General features: G+C 36.2%; 1 protein-coding gene across 6 annotated transcripts in view; it reads left to right on the top strand.

The window, feature by feature from the left end:
- Positions 1 to 2,674: 2,674 nt before the first annotated feature.
- Positions 2,675 to 20,498, top strand: part of LOC141904953 (phosphoribosylformylglycinamidine synthase-like) — a 39,534-nt gene continuing 21,710 nt past the window's right edge. The window contains exons 1-8 of one of the 6 annotated variants that reach the window (XM_074793597.1): positions 2,675 to 2,701; positions 12,678 to 12,848; positions 13,217 to 13,349; positions 13,427 to 13,722; positions 13,808 to 13,916; positions 16,585 to 16,725; positions 17,480 to 17,604; positions 17,679 to 17,807. In XM_074793597.1, coding sequence (XP_074649698.1) covers positions 12,701 to 12,848; positions 13,217 to 13,349; positions 13,427 to 13,722; positions 13,808 to 13,916; positions 16,585 to 16,725; positions 17,480 to 17,604; positions 17,679 to 17,807 — 1,081 coding nt within the window. In that variant the 5' untranslated portion in view covers positions 2,675 to 2,701; positions 12,678 to 12,700. The other 5 variants (XM_074793593.1, XM_074793594.1, XM_074793595.1 and 2 more) reach the window with 5 other exon arrangements.

The following is a 20,498-nucleotide window of genomic DNA, read 5'->3' as shown; positions in this document are numbered from 1 at the left end:
AGTTTTAAATGGTAGTTTAATATAACTCGATGCTTCAATATCTGGTTCTTTATAATATGATAAATTATTTTCATCAATTGGTTTTGATTTAGTTAACTTATTATATTTTGTGTTATACACATGTAAAGTCATAAATATTATTTCATCAAATATTAAACCTGATCCTTCAAAATATTTCTCTTCTATTTTAGTTTTTACTTCATTATAACATTTATCTAATTTTTCATCTATATGTTGTTTAGATATAATATGTTGTGAATGAGAATTTATATCATATATTGGTTTATCTTCAGATTTTATGAATTTAACTTTAGAAGATATACTAATTTTAGGGTATTCAACATCTGTAATTATTTTTATTATTTCTTTCATATTTTCTAAATGGTTTTTATTTTCTTCTAATTTTTCTCCTTTATGAAATTTAAACTCGATAGCTGCTGGGCCAATATCACTTTTAATTGCTTCGGTTATCTCTATATCTTTTTTATTATCTAATGAATTAATATATTTTCTTACATCTTCCATGTATGGTCTTTTATTGTTTAATTTATTTCTTATTCTTTTAATTGTCTTATGTTTCTTATCATTATCTTCATCAAAATAATCTTCACCTAAAATATCATTATTCATATTTCTAATATGGCTTTAAGATTTTAAATGTTCATTATAATATCTTTTATCACTGAATGATTGATTACATGTATCACATTTGTATGTTTCTTTTTCATTCTTTAATTCATCTAATTTAATTTCTAATATATCATCTTTATATTCTAATTTCAATTTATTCTCTAAATGTGTTTTAGTTTTATTGTGTCTTGCTTTTTGGGATTTATCTATATTGATTTTACATGTTGAACAGTAGTACTTATTTGCTTCCATTTTAATACTAAAATTTTTATTAAAATTGATTTTAGAAGTTATTCATTTATATTTTATTCATATATATGAATATTTTAAGAGTAATAGGGGTTTAGTTGTTTCATATCAAAGGTTGAACGGGGCGAGTGAGTAAAAAATAAAAAATAAATTCGAGTGTGCGAGAATTTTTTTTAAATTTTTTACTCACTCGACCGTTCGACCTTTGGTATGAAACAACTAAACCCCTATTACTAATGTTTGCGGGAAGCGCCTACAAATAAGTTATAATAAGATTAATTAATCGATGCATGAAAAACAATTAAATCACAAGGTGACTAACACCCGTCTTTCAACCAATCTGCGCGATACCAATTAATTAAATCATTACACGCATTGGGTTCCTAGTATTTGAAATCATGTGATACAATAGTTGTTCTTTAGACTTGGCCACTTTCATTTCAGAAAACCGCGTACTAGACCAGTGGTCACCGAGGCATTAACCATTCCTTCAAGTTTTGAAAATTCGATGGTAACGCGGATTCTTCGCCTTTAAAAACTGTTTCGTTAATAGTTTTCTTTATATGAAAAGTGTTCATAGGAATTGAAATTTGGAGTGATATCAGTCACAGCTGTAACCCTTTTTCATTGTCAGTTCTTTTTTGGAATTCAAGTAGATTAGTGAAAATATCAATGATGAAGTTCACTTATTATATCAAGTACCGTTTTTACTGTCGCATGCGAGTCGAAACAAAAAGCTCTATCCAACTGCATATCTTCGGGTATAAACTGTGATATCCTTCAGTATGTTATGAATATCTTAAAAATTTGTGTTCTAGTATAATACCCGAAGGTTTAACTATCGGACACATAAAAGATTCGCCATAATCAAAGTTTTTAAGAAAATCGTTCTTCGAGAAAGAAAGATCTTTAAAAGAGCGATTGGCGTCAAACTATAATCCATAATGGACTGTTGTGAATTTATTGAATAGTCCACCTGAGAAATTTAAAGATTTCGAAGCGAAATTTATTCATATAAATCAAAAATGCATGAATAACTTGACGTTATTTGCGGGTCTCATGAAACACTTTCGTGCGCTCTTTTTAAATCTAAAATAGCATAAATACATGCGTGTTTCGTTATAAACAAGGTTAAATTCCAAACGCACATGAAATATGGAGCCTGTATCACACGATATACACATCTTGAATTTTCTCTAACTACGTAGGCCCTTTCTAAATGGGAATTGTTCAGTTTTTTAACGGCCGACATTCAGAGGCACCTAAAAAAGGGTTGTATAGCACTTGAGATTTCAGTGTAGGGCACATCGCACATCGACTCGGCTCGCGGTCGGTGGTTAAATGGGAACACATCTGGTTGTTACTAGTTTAACAGTTGACGAATTCAGAAAACTTTTTTCAAATGTCTTTGATAACTTTTTAAACATAGTATTCTTCTTAATTACATTTCGCTGATTCCATAGATATTTTTTCATGAAAATTGCTCCAGTTATAACGGATTTAAACATACATGTAAAATGATTATTTTCAAAATATTCAATTTTCTCCGATTTTGAAGAAATTCTGACACAATATCATCTCCACTCGACACATGATTTTACTTTGGCGCCTTTGAAGGGAGTGTCACTTGTTGTTGAGTTCATATTTAGTCAAACAAGAAGATATGCCTGATTCCTTTTTAGAATTTAGATTTCGAAGGATATCATAAAATTGCTAGAAAGGGACAGCAAGTAAGACGAGTGTCGACAGCAGGATAGGAGAAGCTTCGGAACGATAGGGATTCATATACAATAGGGATTAGGAAAATCATTCTTTGTTCAAGGTAAATAAAATATATCATCTTCAATATTATCATCCGGTATTTCAATTTTTTCATTCGGATTTGTGCACGGACACGTTCTCTCGCCAGGGCCTTACTCAAGTATTTTATAGATAACGATTAAAGAGAGGATTGTGACCGGTGTATCAATATATTCTCGCCCACCCTTTAAAAAAACAACGTGATTTCAATTGAAGATGACACGTAGCCTCATATCAAATGATATGAACGCAACAGAGCCTATTCATTCTCTTTACGAGGATGGGTCTCCACATTCATAGGATACGACACGAGATTCGTGGGTACGAATGATGAATACAACTGATAAAGCGCCAATTTCACTGATTCTTGCACATAAAGGTGTTTTAGAGTAATCTAGTTAACAGGTGTGTTTTGGGAGTATTTTGAATTTAAATTCAAATCGGGGTTCATGACGAATATTGAGCATTCTAGGGCTGGAGCAAGAAACGTGTGGGATCGTCCGCCAATGGTATCGCCAAAGAAATAATAAGGAGCCAGTCCGTGGTGGCTATTGAAAGCGACGATCGCATGTGAATGCATTGATTGAATGACATCTCAAAAGTCAGATTATATAAAATTGAACATGATATATGGATAGGTTATTCCATATATACTGGTAAGAATGATGCCCAATATGTGATATAAATGTTCAATTAAAAAGTAGAAACCGAATCCATAATTCAGTCTGGTATTGTGCATGTTATAACATCAAACACTCAAATTTAATCCTTTGTTAGATTGGTAGCCAGTGTGTAGATGAGCAAGAATAGTGGTCCCTAATTTTAATGTGGACTGTTCAACAGGTTGGAGTTTGTGTAGAGATGAATGAGTTTAAAATGGAGTGGAATTTAGATAATAGTGATCCACAGCTAGATTTTCGTAGTAACTGAAAAATGTTTCGTAGTATTTAGAAATGTTCTTAATGTTGTTTCCGTATGCGTGGGGGTTACGTTAAAGCCGTCAGACAAGAACGTACTAGTAGTAAGAATTACGAAAGTTCTTGTTTGATGCTTTCATCTACCAACGCCAACCATAAATCAGTCTATAAACAACAATTCTTTCTCGGTTCTTCTGCTGTGGGATCTGGCAAACATTCAGAAAATCTTTATATAAAACTTTTAAATAGTTGGAACCATATTTGGTTGGGTCGGAACAATGGAGTGTATTTATAATGAGGCTCGTGAAGGGATCACGCTGATACTCGATGATATTCCCGGCTACTTCCGTAAAAGGAAAAACCGGAAGTTTAGGAAGATGTGGTTGTTTTGCTTATCCTGTATTAAAATAGAATTAGTTAAATTGTAGATAAAATAATTAGTATAAGTATTTCAAATAATTTAAGAATTGATAATCAATCACAATGTATTCCGAATCGTAGTTAATTATAATAATTAAAAAAGAAACAATGAATTTGTACTGTAATTAGAAAAGAAAACAAAGTTTTGAAAAGATAATTAATTTGAGCAATCTAGATGTTGTTTAAGAACAAATTGTTAATAATCGCTAATGTTTTAGAAAAATTAATTTGTGTTAAATGTTAAAACTAGCTGTCTGAAGTTTCTGTTGTCTGTATGCGCTCGTTGGTAATTCACAGACAATAGCTGCTCTCTCAACAACGACTAGCAAGGAGTGAGTAAATCACAACGCGTCATGACAGGAGGGTTGGAAGGAAAAAGTTAGTTTAGCAAATCAGTTTTGAAAATAATTTTAGATCAGCGAATCATTAAGGCCAAATTCTATATGACCAAAACAGTCATGACAGTAAGGTTGCTGCTCCTTGCCAAAAGTCGAGTGGGAGAGTCGGTATTTTAAGAATGCCGATTCTTTCTATAAAAGGGACCCGCATCTTGAGAGAGCAGTCAATCGGGAGAATCTGTACCTTAGTAAGACGAGTGTCGACAGCAGGACAGGAGAAGCTTCGGAACGATAGGGATTCATATAATAGGGATTAGGAAAATCATTCTCAGGTTCAAGGTAAATAAAATATATTATCTTCAATATTATCATCCGGTATTTCAGTTTATTCATTCGGATTTGTGCACGGACACGTTCTCTCGCCAGGGCCTGACTCAAGTATTTTAATAGATAACGATTAAAGAGAGGATTGTGACCGGTGTATCAATAGTGTTTGAATGTCTATTACTCAATCTTTTTATTGATCATAAAAAATTGTGGTAAAATATTTGACTCTAGGGTTGGTTTTAGATTGTATCTCTCCACGCCAGAGGTAATCACGGATATTGGACTACACAAAATTCCTTTTGTACTGCTCAACTTTTTAAATCCCTGGAAAAGCTCGCCACGGATATATCTCAGTAATGATTGATTTTCCCACAAATTCTCCCCTTCGAAAAACCTAAACAACCAATGTACGCTTGCTCTAAGTTTGCCAATGCACTATTGTTACCTTTTCTAGCTATTTGCACTAGCTGTTTGTCGCAAATAGATTGCATCCTCTATTACAGGAGTAAAGGATACAGCTCTGGGACCCGTTTCTCAAAAGATAGTTTAAATTAATTTTCAATTCGCTGCTTTTGAGTAAACAAGTACAAAGTTATTTTAGCAATGAAAATTTAATTGTCATTATAAATGTTAACTATCCACTGGTAAACTTACTAACTTTTGGCAACTGACCTTATATCGTGGAATGGTCTCAGGTGGCCTGCTGATCCACTCTTTATTTATACTACTAAAGAAATATACAGTTTAAGACGTAGAAAGTATATGAACATATTATTTATCTTTATATCGCGATAATTCGTGTACGTATGATTGAAAAACGATATTCTATCGAATCTCATGGTACTTATGATTATTGTGTATATAATCAATAATTAGCAACCCTCCACGGATACGAAGCAGCCTAAGTTTACATCCTACCAAAATTATCCTCGAAACTCTCAGCATTATTTCAAGGGTCGGTCTTAGAAAATACATGAAGGACGTGTTCACAGGTTAACGAGGCCAAAAATCTTCCCCAAAATTTCAAATTTTTACAAGCAAAGATAATATACTTCATGCTTTTGGTGCAGAAAAAAATACATGTCCACAAAATGCAAATTGTGTTTTCAAAGTAAACAATTGAGTGTGGAATTGTTTCGAATTCAAGGTTTTCCCATTAACACTCCGGTATTTTTCATTAAGATAAGTCAAACTATTGTTGTGATGGCCAGTTGAATACTTCATCATTATATTGAAAGATATGTTATACTTAATGCATCTTTTCTTAGGCCTTACAGCTTTCTCTATTGGTTAGCGTTGTGATCACTCAAAATTAACCATAAGTTTGAATTCTCACTGATCTTTGATTAGCTTTGATCTGTGGTCAGTGGACAGCAGCTACGAAACATTCAAAACTACTACATTATAATTCCATCTATTCATGTATATATAATATGATATGATATCTTCTTTGTTCAGTTTAAAAGTCTTGATCGTAAAAGTTTGACAAGTCTCGCATGTTGGTACCGATACGCACGTTCACGCGAGTGAAATGTGCACGTTACAGGCTCAAATGCGCACGTTACAATTACAAATGGAAACGTTGTTCGTTCAAAACCCTACGTAAAAATCTTATGCATTTTAGCGGAATTTCAATGTTAGCTCGCTACCTACAACAAAAATCGGACAAGACTTTTTCAAGCGACAAATTTAGATGTAAGAGCTAGTAGTACTAACGAAGGATTCACTAAACATATAAATTACTTATGGGGGTTCTGGTTAGCACTGGTAACTGGTCTGTACAGGTCAAGCATTGGTCAGTTAAACAATTTTTAGATTAATGCCCACATCATATCTAGTTATTTGACACCAAACAACTTAATTGTTTGCAAACAAATAATTTACTATATGGTCAGTACTGGTCATGCATTGGTCAGTTAAAAGACCATGGTCCACGCCACATTTGATACCAAACATGATTGGATTGTGTCGTTTCGAAAATTTATCTGTTGGGCAATTTGTGGTCAGCCCTGGTTCGTTAGGTTCTTATTTTGCGGGCATTTTATCTCGAACCACCGAAAGACCGAATCACTAATTAATTCACCAGATCGTTAATTGCCGCTGAAAATGAAGATTAGTGTTTAACTAATAGTCCTTGTCTGAACAAAATGTCTCTGGTATGGGTCCTATGGAATCATGTCCTTAACTGTACACCGTACTGTATCTTTGTACTGTATCTTTTTATGTTCACTACTACCGTAATTGACTATGATGTTTTAATAGCCGAAAGTCTTTGATTTATGTGAAATTTACATACAGCGCCACCCGTTGATAGTAAAACTAACCCGAGCAATACGGGTGTTAAATAGATACGCTAGCAAACCGGCATTCTCATAATGGTATATTTCCTTTTAGAAATATACCTTGTTTCGAGCTCTTTTGGACTAAGTTTATTTTCGGAGCTATCCCCATTTCCCCACTGTCGCGCACGGTCTCGTTGTCGCAAGTAGCAAGCACGGTAATCCCCGGAAGTTTCCACCGCTGAACTTGAAACGTGAGTTGAACGTGAGAGTTGTTTTGTATGCTTTACGACGTGATTCCTCCTCGGTATTGGTCGCCTTCATCAGTTCAGCGCGCGGTAGTACGTTGAATTTAGGGATATTAATTACGAATTCGTAGTTTATTCGATAAGCTTACCTAAGGCCTATTTATGAACCAGCAAAATCGAAATAGATTAGCTATTTAGATTATATATAGCCGATTAGTGTCAATTAGCATAACCGGGTATGTTGGTTGATAGTTAGTTACCTCTAATCGTTGGTGGTAAGCTTTTTATAATCGGATGGGCTTGTACTAGTCAGTAACCTGTCTGTGGTTTAGTTTCACGATCGGATATTTTCACAAACCACAGTCAGGAATGGGAAGGTCGTTTTTGTATGAAATCTTCGTCAGCCAATTTGACTGACGAGTAATTTGCCTGGCATTTCATTGTCTCTTAAGATATCCGTCTAATTTTTGTTGTAATCGACGCACAACAGATTCGTAGTTTGTCTGATACCTATAACACCTCACCTGACGATCTTAATCCATGTGCAAATCGGCCGTAAAGTGAGAGTAAATTTCCGTCGAGTCAACAGCTGCCATTTTGAAAATTACTGGAGGTGCTGGCACCTGTGGACTGAGGCCAGGACAACAGCACAAACTAACGAAGCGAAACGACGAAATTGAAAAATATTAAGAAATCAACACTTATTCACATTTTTCTTTTACCAGAAATTATTATATAATTATCTATTAAGGAAAACACGAATATTTGAAATATAGGTTGGAAAACCATCAAAAATAAAAATTGTCGTTTCGTCTTGGAAGTTTTATATAAATCCTTGTAGGTCCCCTTGTCTTATCATGCCACATGTGCAATACAGAGAAATGGCGGCCAATGGCGAAATTTGTGGAGAAATTAATTAATTTCTCAAAATAATGTTGATTAATCACTCGAAACATACATAAAATTGGATTATTTCGAAAGGTACCTGTGTTAGTTTGTGAATTAAGCCATTAATTGTGGACTGAAGTGAATAGAAAGTATATTTTTGAAGTGTTACTTTTTTCAACCGTGTTTTGGCCCTTGTCATCCCTAACGTTGGTATAAGCCATCCGATTATAAAAAGCTTACCACCAACGATTAGGTAACTAACTAGGCTTGTACCAACGTTAGGGATGACAAGGACCAAAACACGGTTGAAAAAAGTAACACTTCAAAAATATACTTTCTATTCACTTCAGTCCACAATTAATGGCTTAATTCACAAACTAACACAGGTACCTTTCGAAATAATCCAATTTTATGTATGTTTCGAGTGATTAATCAACATTATTTTGAGAAATTGATTAATTTCTCCACAAATTTCGCCATTGGCCGCCATTTCTCTGTATTGCACATGTGGCATGATAAGACAAGGGGACCTACAAGGATTTATATAAAACTTTCAAGACGAAACGACAATTTTTATTTTTGATGGTTTTCCAACTTTTATTACAAATCTTTGTGTTTTCCATAACAAATAATGAAATATAAAATTTCTGGTAAAAGAAAAATGTAAATAAGTACTGATTTCTTAATTTTTTTAAATTTCGTCGTTTCGCTTCGTTAGTTTGTGCTGTTGTCCTGGCCTCAGTCCATAGGTGCCAGCACCTCCAGTAATTTTCAAAATGGCAGCTGTTGACTGGACGGAAATTTACTCTCACTTTACGGCCGATTTGCACATGGATTAAGATCGTCAGGTGAGGTGTTATAGGTATCAGACAAACTACGAATCTGTTGTGCGTCGATTACAACAAAAATTAGACAGATATCTTAAGAGACAATGAAATGCCAGGAAAATTACTCGTCAGTCAAATTGGCTGACGAAGATTTCATACAAAAATGACCTTCCCATTCCTGACTGTGGTTTGTGAAAATATCCGATCGTGAAACTAAACCACAGACAGGTTACTGACTAGTTGGTTGATAAAAACGCCAGGTAGAAATTATTCAATTATGGTCTACTCAGCAGCGACTTCTACCGAGAACACCATATCAGTTGGATTAGATAATCGGCATACTTGCTCGCCGAGCGAGTATGCTGAGTATGCTAATCGATTATGATAACCAATGTTCATAAAAATGACGGATTATGACATAATCCATGCTCATAAAAACGTTTTGCATACTTGAATATACTAATCGAGTGTTCATAAAAAGGCCTCTAGCTAGTGTCTGTCACACGTCCGCGGTACCCGACTCGGCGGCAACGTAGACTGGTTCCCGGTCTCTACCCCATTCAAAGGGTGACGGAACTATTCAAGAGCTACAGCCCGGTATATAGGCCTAATTGTTGCCTGGTGCAAGGGCTGCTTCACAGGGGCTCGTATCAGAGTTGTAGGTAATGTAAAAACGATAATCTGTTAATCCAATGTATAGTATATATAAAATAACAACAAGGGGGCTAACGACGCTCACAAACTACAATCAACTTCAGTCGCTTACTATTTCGTTATTTCTCATCCAATTTTGATAATCCGGGCATGATATGAAAGCTAATAGCTTGCTACTTCTAACGAAACTAATTCCGTTAACTTCCAACGTTTTAAATTTCGAAATCGGCAAAAACCGGCGTCATAGCATTTTCGGTCCAGGCGATTTCGGCCCTAATTTCGCGTTCAAAGACATAATTCACGAACTATTCATCGGAAGTTAACGGGATTAGTTTCGTTAGAAGCAGGAAGCTATTAGCTTTCATATCATGCCCGGATTATCAAAATTGGATGAGAAATAACGAAATAGTAAGCGACTGAAGTTGATTGTAGTTTGTGAGCGTCGTTAGCCCCCTTGTTATATTATATATACCATATACATTGGATTAACAGATTATCGTTTTTACATTACCTACAACTCTGATACGAGCCCCTGTGGCCTCCTTGGGGTCGAATTAACCCAGGCCTCGAAATTAACGGTGGCAGCGGCGGCATTTGCCACTGGCTACACAACCACTGCTGCCGGTTAGTCTCCTTACCGGCGGCAATGAAATGCCGTTGGTGAATTTATTTCTATTATTGCCATAGGGGATATAAATGACCCACGGCACACCTGGTTCCCAATATAGGTCAGCCGTCAATCACCCGCAGTTCTTGACGCTGCATTATAAAATATAATTTAGCGCTGCCACTTGACCTAGGCTATTCATCTTATCTAACTTCAGTCAGAGCTCCATCGATCCAGATTTACTGATAAACAATGCCCAGAATACATCTATAAGAAATACGGGCGGCGTCAGCAGTGAGCCGCGCGTGTGTCTGTCTATATAGGTTTCAATAATTGCATGCATAGAATAGTCACGGCAATGAATAAACACATTGGCTTGGCGACTATTGTGCTTAGTGTTTTTCAGCCTCTTACATCCTCAATTAAGACAAAGGCTAAAAACTGCCATCGGCTTAAATTCAGTATTGCATTATCCCCTTCAAATTAAGTTTGGAATGGCTTACCTTTTATTAATTTTATGATTTATTACTAGGCCTACCCCTAATTTGTATCACATCTAACTAAAATAAGTATCTATGTTGTTCTGGATTCTCTCACTCTTTCTATTTAATCAATAACTGACATTGTAAGTACCCCTAGCATGACTTTAATTAGTTTTTAGTTTGTAACTCTTTTATTCTACCTCTAAGCATTTTTTGCCGTGGGTTTTTCAATTTACGGAGGCAAATTGGGATTCTAAAATGCTGATGGTCTTTGGTAAAATGCTCTTGCTCCAGGTCCGATTTTCCCAAATTTGAGGCCTGTAACCCCTTCCCTTAAGACCCCAAGGCAATTTGTGTAATGTTTCAATCAGAGCATCTACGAAACAGCCAATGCGCATGCGCGAACCTAGGCGGGAACTGAAAAATCTAAGTAATAACGTAAAATTGGGATTCGAACACATAAGCTCAAGAGTACGAGTGTAGCATTCTAACCACTGTACCAACCCAGCGGCTGGAAATCCACCCAAATTTTTGACCACTTACCTATAGCCTTACCCTTAAACCCTTCCCTGTTATAATACATAACGGAACCTAACCCTAAGGACCCTCTTGACCCTAACCCCTGACCCTCTTAACCCTGGACCTTATGGTCTAACCCTTCAGTGATTCAAAGGGCAGCCATTTTGTTTCTTCCAATATCACTTCCGTTTCGTGGATGCTCTAAAACATTACCCAAATTGCATGCTGATGGATTTGTTGAAACTAGAATATATACCTAAGATTCTGGACGGATATTAATTTAGTATAAAGATGATCGTTACTCAACAATTATACAGCTATCTTTGAAGGAGAATCGATCCCATTAGTTAGGTGTTACCAGATTAGAATGACATGTAATAGATCCTTAATCGCTCGATGAAAATACATTTGTAATGAGGAAGATATTTCATGAATAATACTCCGAAATTTCATCATATTGCATAAGCGTAAAATCATACATCCAGGCAGGCAAATTCATGTACTGAAATTTGTATTTATAGTTTGAAAATTGTTTTGGCTGAACTTGAAAATTGATGAGAAAACGCAAAAATACAGTTGTGTCTCTTAATCGAGGCCAGATATCAAAATGTTTTAGTAATTAATTGAATAGGGCTCGGTGAGAATCCTAACTTTTGTAACATTTTGAGTCAACTAGTCTATACCAATTAAAATGGTATTCATACCCTGTGATATAGGCAGTCTTGTCCACTGAATAAATCCTTTGTTCACAATCAGTAGGATCGTTGTCATTGCATTTTACTATTTTTAGAGCCTTCATTATGCCTTAAAACATGGAAACAAATCAAGCGGACCGCTTGGAGCCATTGAAATCAGACTTTTGAACTGTTATTGTTTTGTTGTGTTGTGAAATCTGGGATTTCTGTACATAGGCCTATATTCTGAATTTAGCAAAAAAAAACATAGGCTAACTGAACGCAAATTGCTGAAAGAATAGTAAAAAATGCAGGGCATTAATTTTGTGATAATTTTCTGAGGCTGAATTCTGATAAATCGAATTGTAGCCGTATACACACTCTTTATAAATAATCCAACAGGGTTTAAAGTTTATATTCATTTCGGGTTTAACGATTCCAGTATTTTAGATTTTTGTTATGAGGGTCCTAGGAAGTAGAATAGTGCCCGAAAACTGAAGTGAGCCCAGAAACAGTAAAACAGTGTCTTGCGTATCAGCTTGCTAGACATCTAGATTTGTTAGTTAGGGCAGATGACCTTTAGCCTACAGATGTTACTGAAAATATCTCTGTAACGCTGCGCTATTAGGAAAAGCTTTAGCTTTAAATTCCATTGATATATTTTACCAATTTCATATTGTTGTCATTTTCAATGTTGAATATCCAATCTGAAGACGTTGAACAGTTTTACACCCTCATTTTCTTCAATGTATGGCTGTTTACCGTATATGCGCTAGTTAAAATATTCAACCTACTGAATGATCCATTGTCTATTTCAGTTCATCTAGGTAGGCCTATCAGAATGTATGTTCATAGGTTCTACCGGCAGCCAGCTATGAGTTCTGGAAGGCTAGATCTAATGCAGAATAAGATATCTGAAGTGACAGTCAGTAATTCTGTGAGAATACATAATACAGAACTGTGTTTCTATATTGAAACTATTGTTCAAGGTATATATACCCTTCACCTCTGAATTTTTCGATTGAAAGTTTTAAGTCATAATCACCATTACCATTTATGTGCATTGGAAGTGATGAAAATAGCCCATCGGCAGTTTAACATCAACGATTTTTATGAACCCCTTCCTGGAAAAAATCCTGATGCACGTCTCTTGTAGTTTTTCACAGGAGATAATGGCTGCCCGAGGCTCTACAAAACTAAGTTTATCGAGGATAGAAAAATGTTCTTTTCCTTTTGGGAATTATGTATCATTTGTATCTATAAAAGTTTCAAGTACATATGGATGTTTAGAAAATGTCCCTGCAGTTCTTTAAGTTCTCCGTTATGTAACATAAGTTATGTTTTTTTTTTTTTGTAGAAATTCCAGTTAGCGATATGAATTTGATAATGTGGATGTTGTCCATTCCTTTTCAAGAATCTAACCTTGCACAACACAGTTTTATTAGAAGGAAAGATGGAATGAGATCAATTGTTGTTGAAATTGGTCCAAGGTCTAATCTGTCGTGTTAATGCTTATTCAGTTTGATAATTTCAGTAACAACATTTTAAGTATTTTTTTTTACTTCAGGTTAAATTTCTCGACTCCTTTTTCAACGAACGCGGTGTCTATATTTCATTCAGTTGGTCTTAAGTATGTTAACAGAGTAGAGTTTTCAACCAGATATAATTTGGCAAGTGAAACATTGCATATAAGCAATGATTTGGAGTGTGCTATTGTGTCGGTGATTCATGATAGAATGACAGAATGTCGATATTTTACACCTATCGAATGCTTTGAAACGTATGTTTCAAAGGAACGTGTATATGAAGTTAATGTCATCGGAGAAGGGCGTAAAGCTCTAGAAAAAGCCAATGCTGAAATGGGTAATCATTCAATTTTCAAGAGGACAAGGGTCCTTGGACCTGGATTTTTAAATGTTTGTGATTTTTTCGTATTATTTTAAACTAGGTTTGGCATTGGATGCTTGGGATTTGGATTACTACTGCGATATGTTCATGAAAAAGTTGAAGAGGAATCCAACAAATGTTGAATGTTTTGACCTTGCTCAATCTAATAGGTTTGTTGCTTAAAGCTTTTTATCCTAAACTCCCTAGTATGTCTCGCTAAGCACACCCAGATAAAAACCTGATAATTTCCAAACATAGATTTTTATGGACTGGCAATTGGTGTTTTTACCATCTTTAAATTAATACAAAACTATGTACCAAATAGCATCGCTGTGGAGAAGAATTGGGCCTTGAAATTTTGTGTGGTAGTCAATCATTGTATAAGGGACTGTTTATTAAGTACATACACAAGCCCTAGGTAGGGCCTCAACGGCAAGAGCGTACGATCTGTGTACGAAGCTAGGTAGCTATTTACACAAAGCGTACGCACTTAATAAATGGAAGTGCACTAATTTCTACTGTATAATCTCGTAGTAGCCTGGTTACTTGATCCAGGTAGTAGTTCAGCCATGAGTCTGGAACAAAATGATGAATTCATTGCCCTTTTTTTTAGCCCAATTGGGACTTAAGTCCCCGCGGCCTATTTGCGTTCACTTTTTGTCTGTCGTCCGTTCCTTCGTCCGTCTGTAGACCGAATCCAGTTATTTTAGGAAGTTTTGAAGACGCTTCAATGTAATGTCTTGATATTTGGGTTACACATGTATCTAACCTAGACACATCTTCAGCCTAAAAACTGGCCCTATCAGAATCAAGATGGCCGACTGGCAGTCATTGTTGTTCGCCAAAATCAGCACTTTTTACACATTTACGAATTTTTTGAGGTAAATTTGAAGACGCTCTGATCAATTACCTTGATCTTTCGATTATATTTGAATCTACCAAGGGCCCATCAGCATAAGAAAAATTGGGTCCATCTGACTCAAGATGGCTGTCCTATGACCTTTTTAGTGCCCAAAAATGACAAATTTGGCCAGAATTCTAGGTCCTGTAGCTTCCTACTGGTTTGCCATTTCTCATTGTAATTTGTGATGGGTATTCTTTGTAAAGGGATGTTTTATAGCCGAGACAGGTATTTTTGATCCGCCAATTATGATGCAATTGGTGGCCATCTTGGTGTCATTAGTACTTATTTGTAGGTGGGAAAAAGTTTTTCGACATTATATTGATACCTAAGCATATTTTGCTACAACAATGAATTAGAAAGTTGTAGCGTATAACGTGTTCTATGATTGGGGTGAGTTTCAAGTTCATTGTTTTTTGTATATGGCCACCAGGGGGCGTTGAATAATACAATATCTTAGTATTTCTATATTATATTTGTACCAATACATATTTTGTTACCGCAATCAATTGCAAAGTTGTAGCTCATGACATCTTCCATGATTATGGTGAGTTTTAAGGACATTAGTTAATGTATATGGTCACCAGGGAGCGTTGAATAGTAGAATAACCTGGTATTTCCTTATTATATTGGTACCTAGGCATATTTTGTTACCATCATCAATTGCAAAGTTGTAGTTCATGACATGTTCTATGAATATGGTGAGTTACAAGGTTATTGGGTTTTGAATATGGTCACCAGGGGGCGTTGAATAGTAGAATAACTTAGTATTTCCATATTAAATTGTCAACGAGGCATTGTTTGTTATCACAATCAATTACAAAATCGTAGCTGCTGACATGTTTTATGATTGTATTGAGTTTCAAGGTCATTGGTTTTTGTATATGGTCACCAGACGGCGTTGAATATTGAAATTGTTAGATTGTTGAGCATTTGAAACCACTTCCCAAGTGGGCATGGCGTCCCTGGACCCCTAGTTTATATGGCCACCAGGGGGCGTTGAATAATACAATTACTTAGTATTTATATAATATTCGTACTTATGCATATTTTGTTACCACAATCAATTGCAAAGTTGTAGCTCATGACATGGTCTATGATTGTGGTGAGTTTCAAGATCATTGGTTTTTGTATATGGTCACCAGGGGGCGTTAAATATTGAAATTGTTAAGATTGTTGAGCATTTGAAACCACTTCCCAGGTGGGCATGGCGTCTCTGGGCCCCTGGTTAAAAGGATGCATCCTAGTAAATTCCTCCAAGAGGGTCCTCGCAAGCTTTATGGCGCGATAGTGAAAGTCTCACATAATATAATTCATTTATACTATAGTAAACAGACCAGTAGACAAGAGTTGTTTGTTAATGTTTTATACTAAACGATCAATCTTTGCATTGTGTATGTAAGGTAGGAGGTCATCGGCAACATAGTCCGGTGTGCATACCCAAGGTAGGACCTTAAAAAAAGGTCCTATTTTTTGCGTATGTTCTTAATGAACGGTCCCTAAACTAATGCAACGGGTATAAACGGATGTGAACATATTCATAGGGCAGACAAAATTTCAGCCAATCGGTAAGCTGGAATTCTTATAATAGACTCGCTGTATCAAAACAATTTTACAGTGCAGCTTCATTATGCTGCACAATGGCCCAGTAAGTAGAACACAAGACTTGCAGCTGACAGGTCAGGAGTTCGAGTCCCGCATAGCTCCTTTTATATTTTGTTCACCTCCAGTAGTTCCTGGTCTCCACGGGTACAGGTCATCAAAGCTCATATGGTCTCCACGGACATGGACACATAGATTTTAAATGGCCCGACTAAATTCCATTGCCAATAAATTGAACAGTTTGAAGTTCTGGGCCAAAAGAAATCACCCGTGGTTTCCACGGAGATTTCTCTAGTAATGGATTAATTAGATTGATATGGCATAATGAATTTCAGTGAACATAGCAGACATTGGTTTTTCAAGGGTAGAATGGTAGTTGACGGTAAAGAAGATGAGCTGTCTTTGTTTCAAATGGTTATGAGCACTCAGAGAGCAAGCAATCAGAACAATTTGATCAAATTCTCTGATAACAGCAGGTAGGGTAGTCTTGTCGTCCAATTAACGATTTAATACATGAGCAATAACATGCAGTTAACCCTCTCCTGTATTAAAACCGTCACTGCGACCGTTAGAAAACAATCACTTTGTTCTAGATGGTCACTCCGACTGCATTTTAAGGCTCGACAGAGCCTTAACAGATCGTGACTACTGCAGCGACTATTATTATTTGCACCATCAACTGTGCAGTTCAACAAGTTGAGTCATCGCTTTATCGCTTTTCTAGTAATCAATAAATGCTCCCTATTGTGCATACTGATCACACCGCTTAGAGGGTATGTATCAGAGATGAGAATTCCCCGCGGATCCGCAGTTTCCCGCGGATTTCGGTATTGAAAAATATCAATTTTCCAAATAGTCCAAAAAGGCGCTCGCGAGTGCTGATGGCTACGCCCTCAGCTGGTTCGCGTGTGTAACTCAACAAAAAAAGAAACCGCGGATTTTATAGGTCGGCGTTCTCATCTCTGATGTATGTTCCAATTGTCACCTATTTTTCCTTTGCCGTTTGAAAGAAATACAAATTTTTTGCGTTACTTTTACACAAATATTTCCTTTGATTGAACAGAACAGGTTGAATTCGATAATCACAATTACGGGATTGTGCTCAGGACATCAGTTTGGACATATGATTTCAATGCAGATTTTTTTTTGCTTCCAAAGTAACAGACTCAATTGTTAATGCAGAAAACCTGTTATACCTGCTGTGTAGCTATATTTTAGTTCTTGATGTAGTTGTATTGAAGGAAAAAATGTTGCAGTTTTATACCCTGAATGTGCTTCACAATCATCACGATTTATCGAAAGGGCGCTCAGCAGACACATTGTATTCACAGCAGAAACTCATAACTTCCCTACAGGTATTCATTATCTCTCTCAACATATGTATTTTATTCATGAATACCTGAATGTAGAATTCCCTGGTTCCTTACAGGTGTTGCACCATTTCCTGGAGCTAATACTGGAACTGGCGGTCGTATTCGTGATGTACAAGCAACTGGTATTGGTGCACATGTAGTAGCTGGAACTGCTGGATACAGCTTTGGAAACCTTCACATACCTGGTAAAGTATTTAGTTTCACTATCGTTTGGTCTTTTTTAGCCCATTCTGGCATAGCACCAGACAACAATTATCTCATCTTTCATCCGTCACTCATTTTCTATAAATGGAATTGAATTAAAGTTGAAGTTGAGATTGACAGAGCAATCGTCGTGAGTGTTAATCAAAGACGATTCTACTACGTGTCTTTTAATGAGATTGCTGTCAGGAAAAATAATATTTGCTCCAAGGAAATCAAAATATGTCCAGGTTACAATGAATACAGCTCACGCTTGTCCAAATTTAATCTCTTGGGGCGCTGTACAGGTTGCGCTTTTTTTGAATCGCTACTTGTCCTACAATCATTATCCGATCTTGACGAAATTTGGACTTTGGGCCAAGTGCTAAAAATCTAGCCATTCTCCTAATTTTACCTTTAGGGGGCGCTGTACAACTGTCACAGGGTGGGATTTCTCCGATCGTTGGACGATTATAATTCTTGTGATTCCTACTCCGCAACTGAGATTTATGAACCAATTTGACCGGGGAGACTGCTACCAACAGACAACTACCAACTGCCGTGGCAGTTGACCAGCCGTTTCTTCTCTCGAGTTACCGATCGCATAAGTTAATCTAAATAAGATTAAGTTTTTTGTATATATACAGGAAACTTTATTTCAAAAACACAGAATATCCTGCCTACATGGCAGAATTCTAAAGACTGACAACCTCCAGTATCTATTTAACTTATATACGTTTTATCTCGATACTAAAACAACGGTATCTCACAACATCTTCTCTAAATTGTCCTCGAAACAATAAAGTAACTTACATATTATATATCACACTTATTGATCAGCTCTTTGGACTTATTTATAACTCTATTTTCAAACATTAGATAGATATTTACATTACAATATTCTGATAGGAGACCACTTTCTAACCTACTCAATTAGCATACAGAAATGGCGGGAAATTTGATTTCATAAAGGAATTTCAACAATTCCATTAAACACATCTAATTTCAATGACAAGGCCTACAAATACAGCATCAACATTAATTATATGATATCTACGTAAAACAACTTACCTAAATAAGATTAAGTTTTTTGCATACGTACAGGAAACTTTATTTCAAAAACACAGAATATCCTGTCTACATGGCAGAATTCTAGAGACTGACAACACCTCCAGGAATTCAACTGTGATTTCACAAACACCCAAAGAGTGCGCCAGCTTACAGTAAATAATTCTCACTCTATCACACTCTCATCTTGATGAATGAAGCCTTGACACAAAAGACATGGACACATTTTTTTTACACAAGCCCCTCCCCTTTTTAGCCCACTTTGGACTTTAGTCCCAGCAGGCTATTGCGTTCACTTTTCGTCCGCCCGTTCGTCCGTCTGGCCGTAGACTTTGGGAAGTTTTGAAGACGCTTCAAGGTAATGTCTTGATATTTGGGTTATACATGTATCTACCCTAGACACATCTTCAGCCCAAAAACCGGCCCTGTCAGAATCAAGATGGCCGACTGGCAGCCATTGTTGTTCGTCAAAATCAGCACTTTTTACACGTTTTTGAACTTTTTGAGGGAAAGCTTGAAGACGCTTTGATCAATAACCTTGATCTTTTATGTATATTTGACCCCTCCCAGGGCCCATCAGCATAACACAAATTGGGTCGACCGGACTCAAGATGGTTGTCCTAGGACCTTTTAAGTGCCCATAAATGTCAATTTTGGCCCGAATTCTGAGTCCTGTAGCTTCCTACTGGTTTGCCATTTCTCATTGCAATTGCTGATGTGTATTCTTTGGAAAGGGATGTTAAATACCTGAGACAGGTATTTTTTGATCAGCCAATTATGATGCAATTGGTGGCCATCTTGGTGTCATTAGTACTCATTCGTAGGTGGGAATAAGTTTTTCGACATTATATTGATACCTAAGCATATTTTGTTACAACAATGAATTAGAAGGTTGTAGCTTATAATGTAACGTGTTCTATGTTTGTGGTGAGTTTCAAGTTCATTGGTTTTTTAATATGGCCACCAGGGGGCGCTGAATAATACGATATCTTAGTATTTCTAAATTATATTTGTACCAATAAATATTTTGTCACCACGAGCAATTGCAAAGTTGTAGCTCATGACATCGTCTATGATTGTGTTGAGTTTTTAGGAAATAAGTTTTCTACATGGTCACCAGGGGGCGTTGAATAGTAGGATTACCTAGTATTTCCTTATTATATTGGTACCTAGGCATATTTTGTTACCATGATCAATTGCAAAGTTGTTGTTCATGACAGGTTCTTTGATTGTGATGAGTGACAAGGTTATTGGGTTTTGAATATGGTCACCAGGGGGCGTTGAATAGTAGAATTACTTAGTATTTCCATATTAAATTGGTAACGAGGCATATTTTTTTATCACAATCAACTATAAAATCGTAGCTGCTGACATGTTCTATGATTGTGGTTAGTTTCAAGGTCATTGGTTCTTGTATATGGTCACCAGGGGGCGTCGAATATTGAAATTGTTTGATTGTTGAGCATTTGAAACCACTTCCCAAGTATGCATGGTGTCCCTGGACCCCTAATTTTTTTTTTTTCCTTAAAAGTTGAATCTTTCCTTATAGCAGAATTTTCATCTCTTTCGGATCATCCAATAAAGAGGCATCCAATAAAACAACTTCAAGATATACATATGCATTAAAA

Source organism: Tubulanus polymorphus, chromosome 5, assembly GCF_964204645.1.
Source record: "Tubulanus polymorphus chromosome 5, tnTubPoly1.2, whole genome shotgun sequence".
In the NCBI taxonomy this organism is placed as follows: Eukaryota; Metazoa; Nemertea; class Palaeonemertea; order Tubulaniformes; family Tubulanidae; genus Tubulanus; species Tubulanus polymorphus.
The sequence above is the reverse complement of the archived record's forward strand: the minus strand, read 5'-3'. Positions and strand labels throughout refer to the sequence as shown.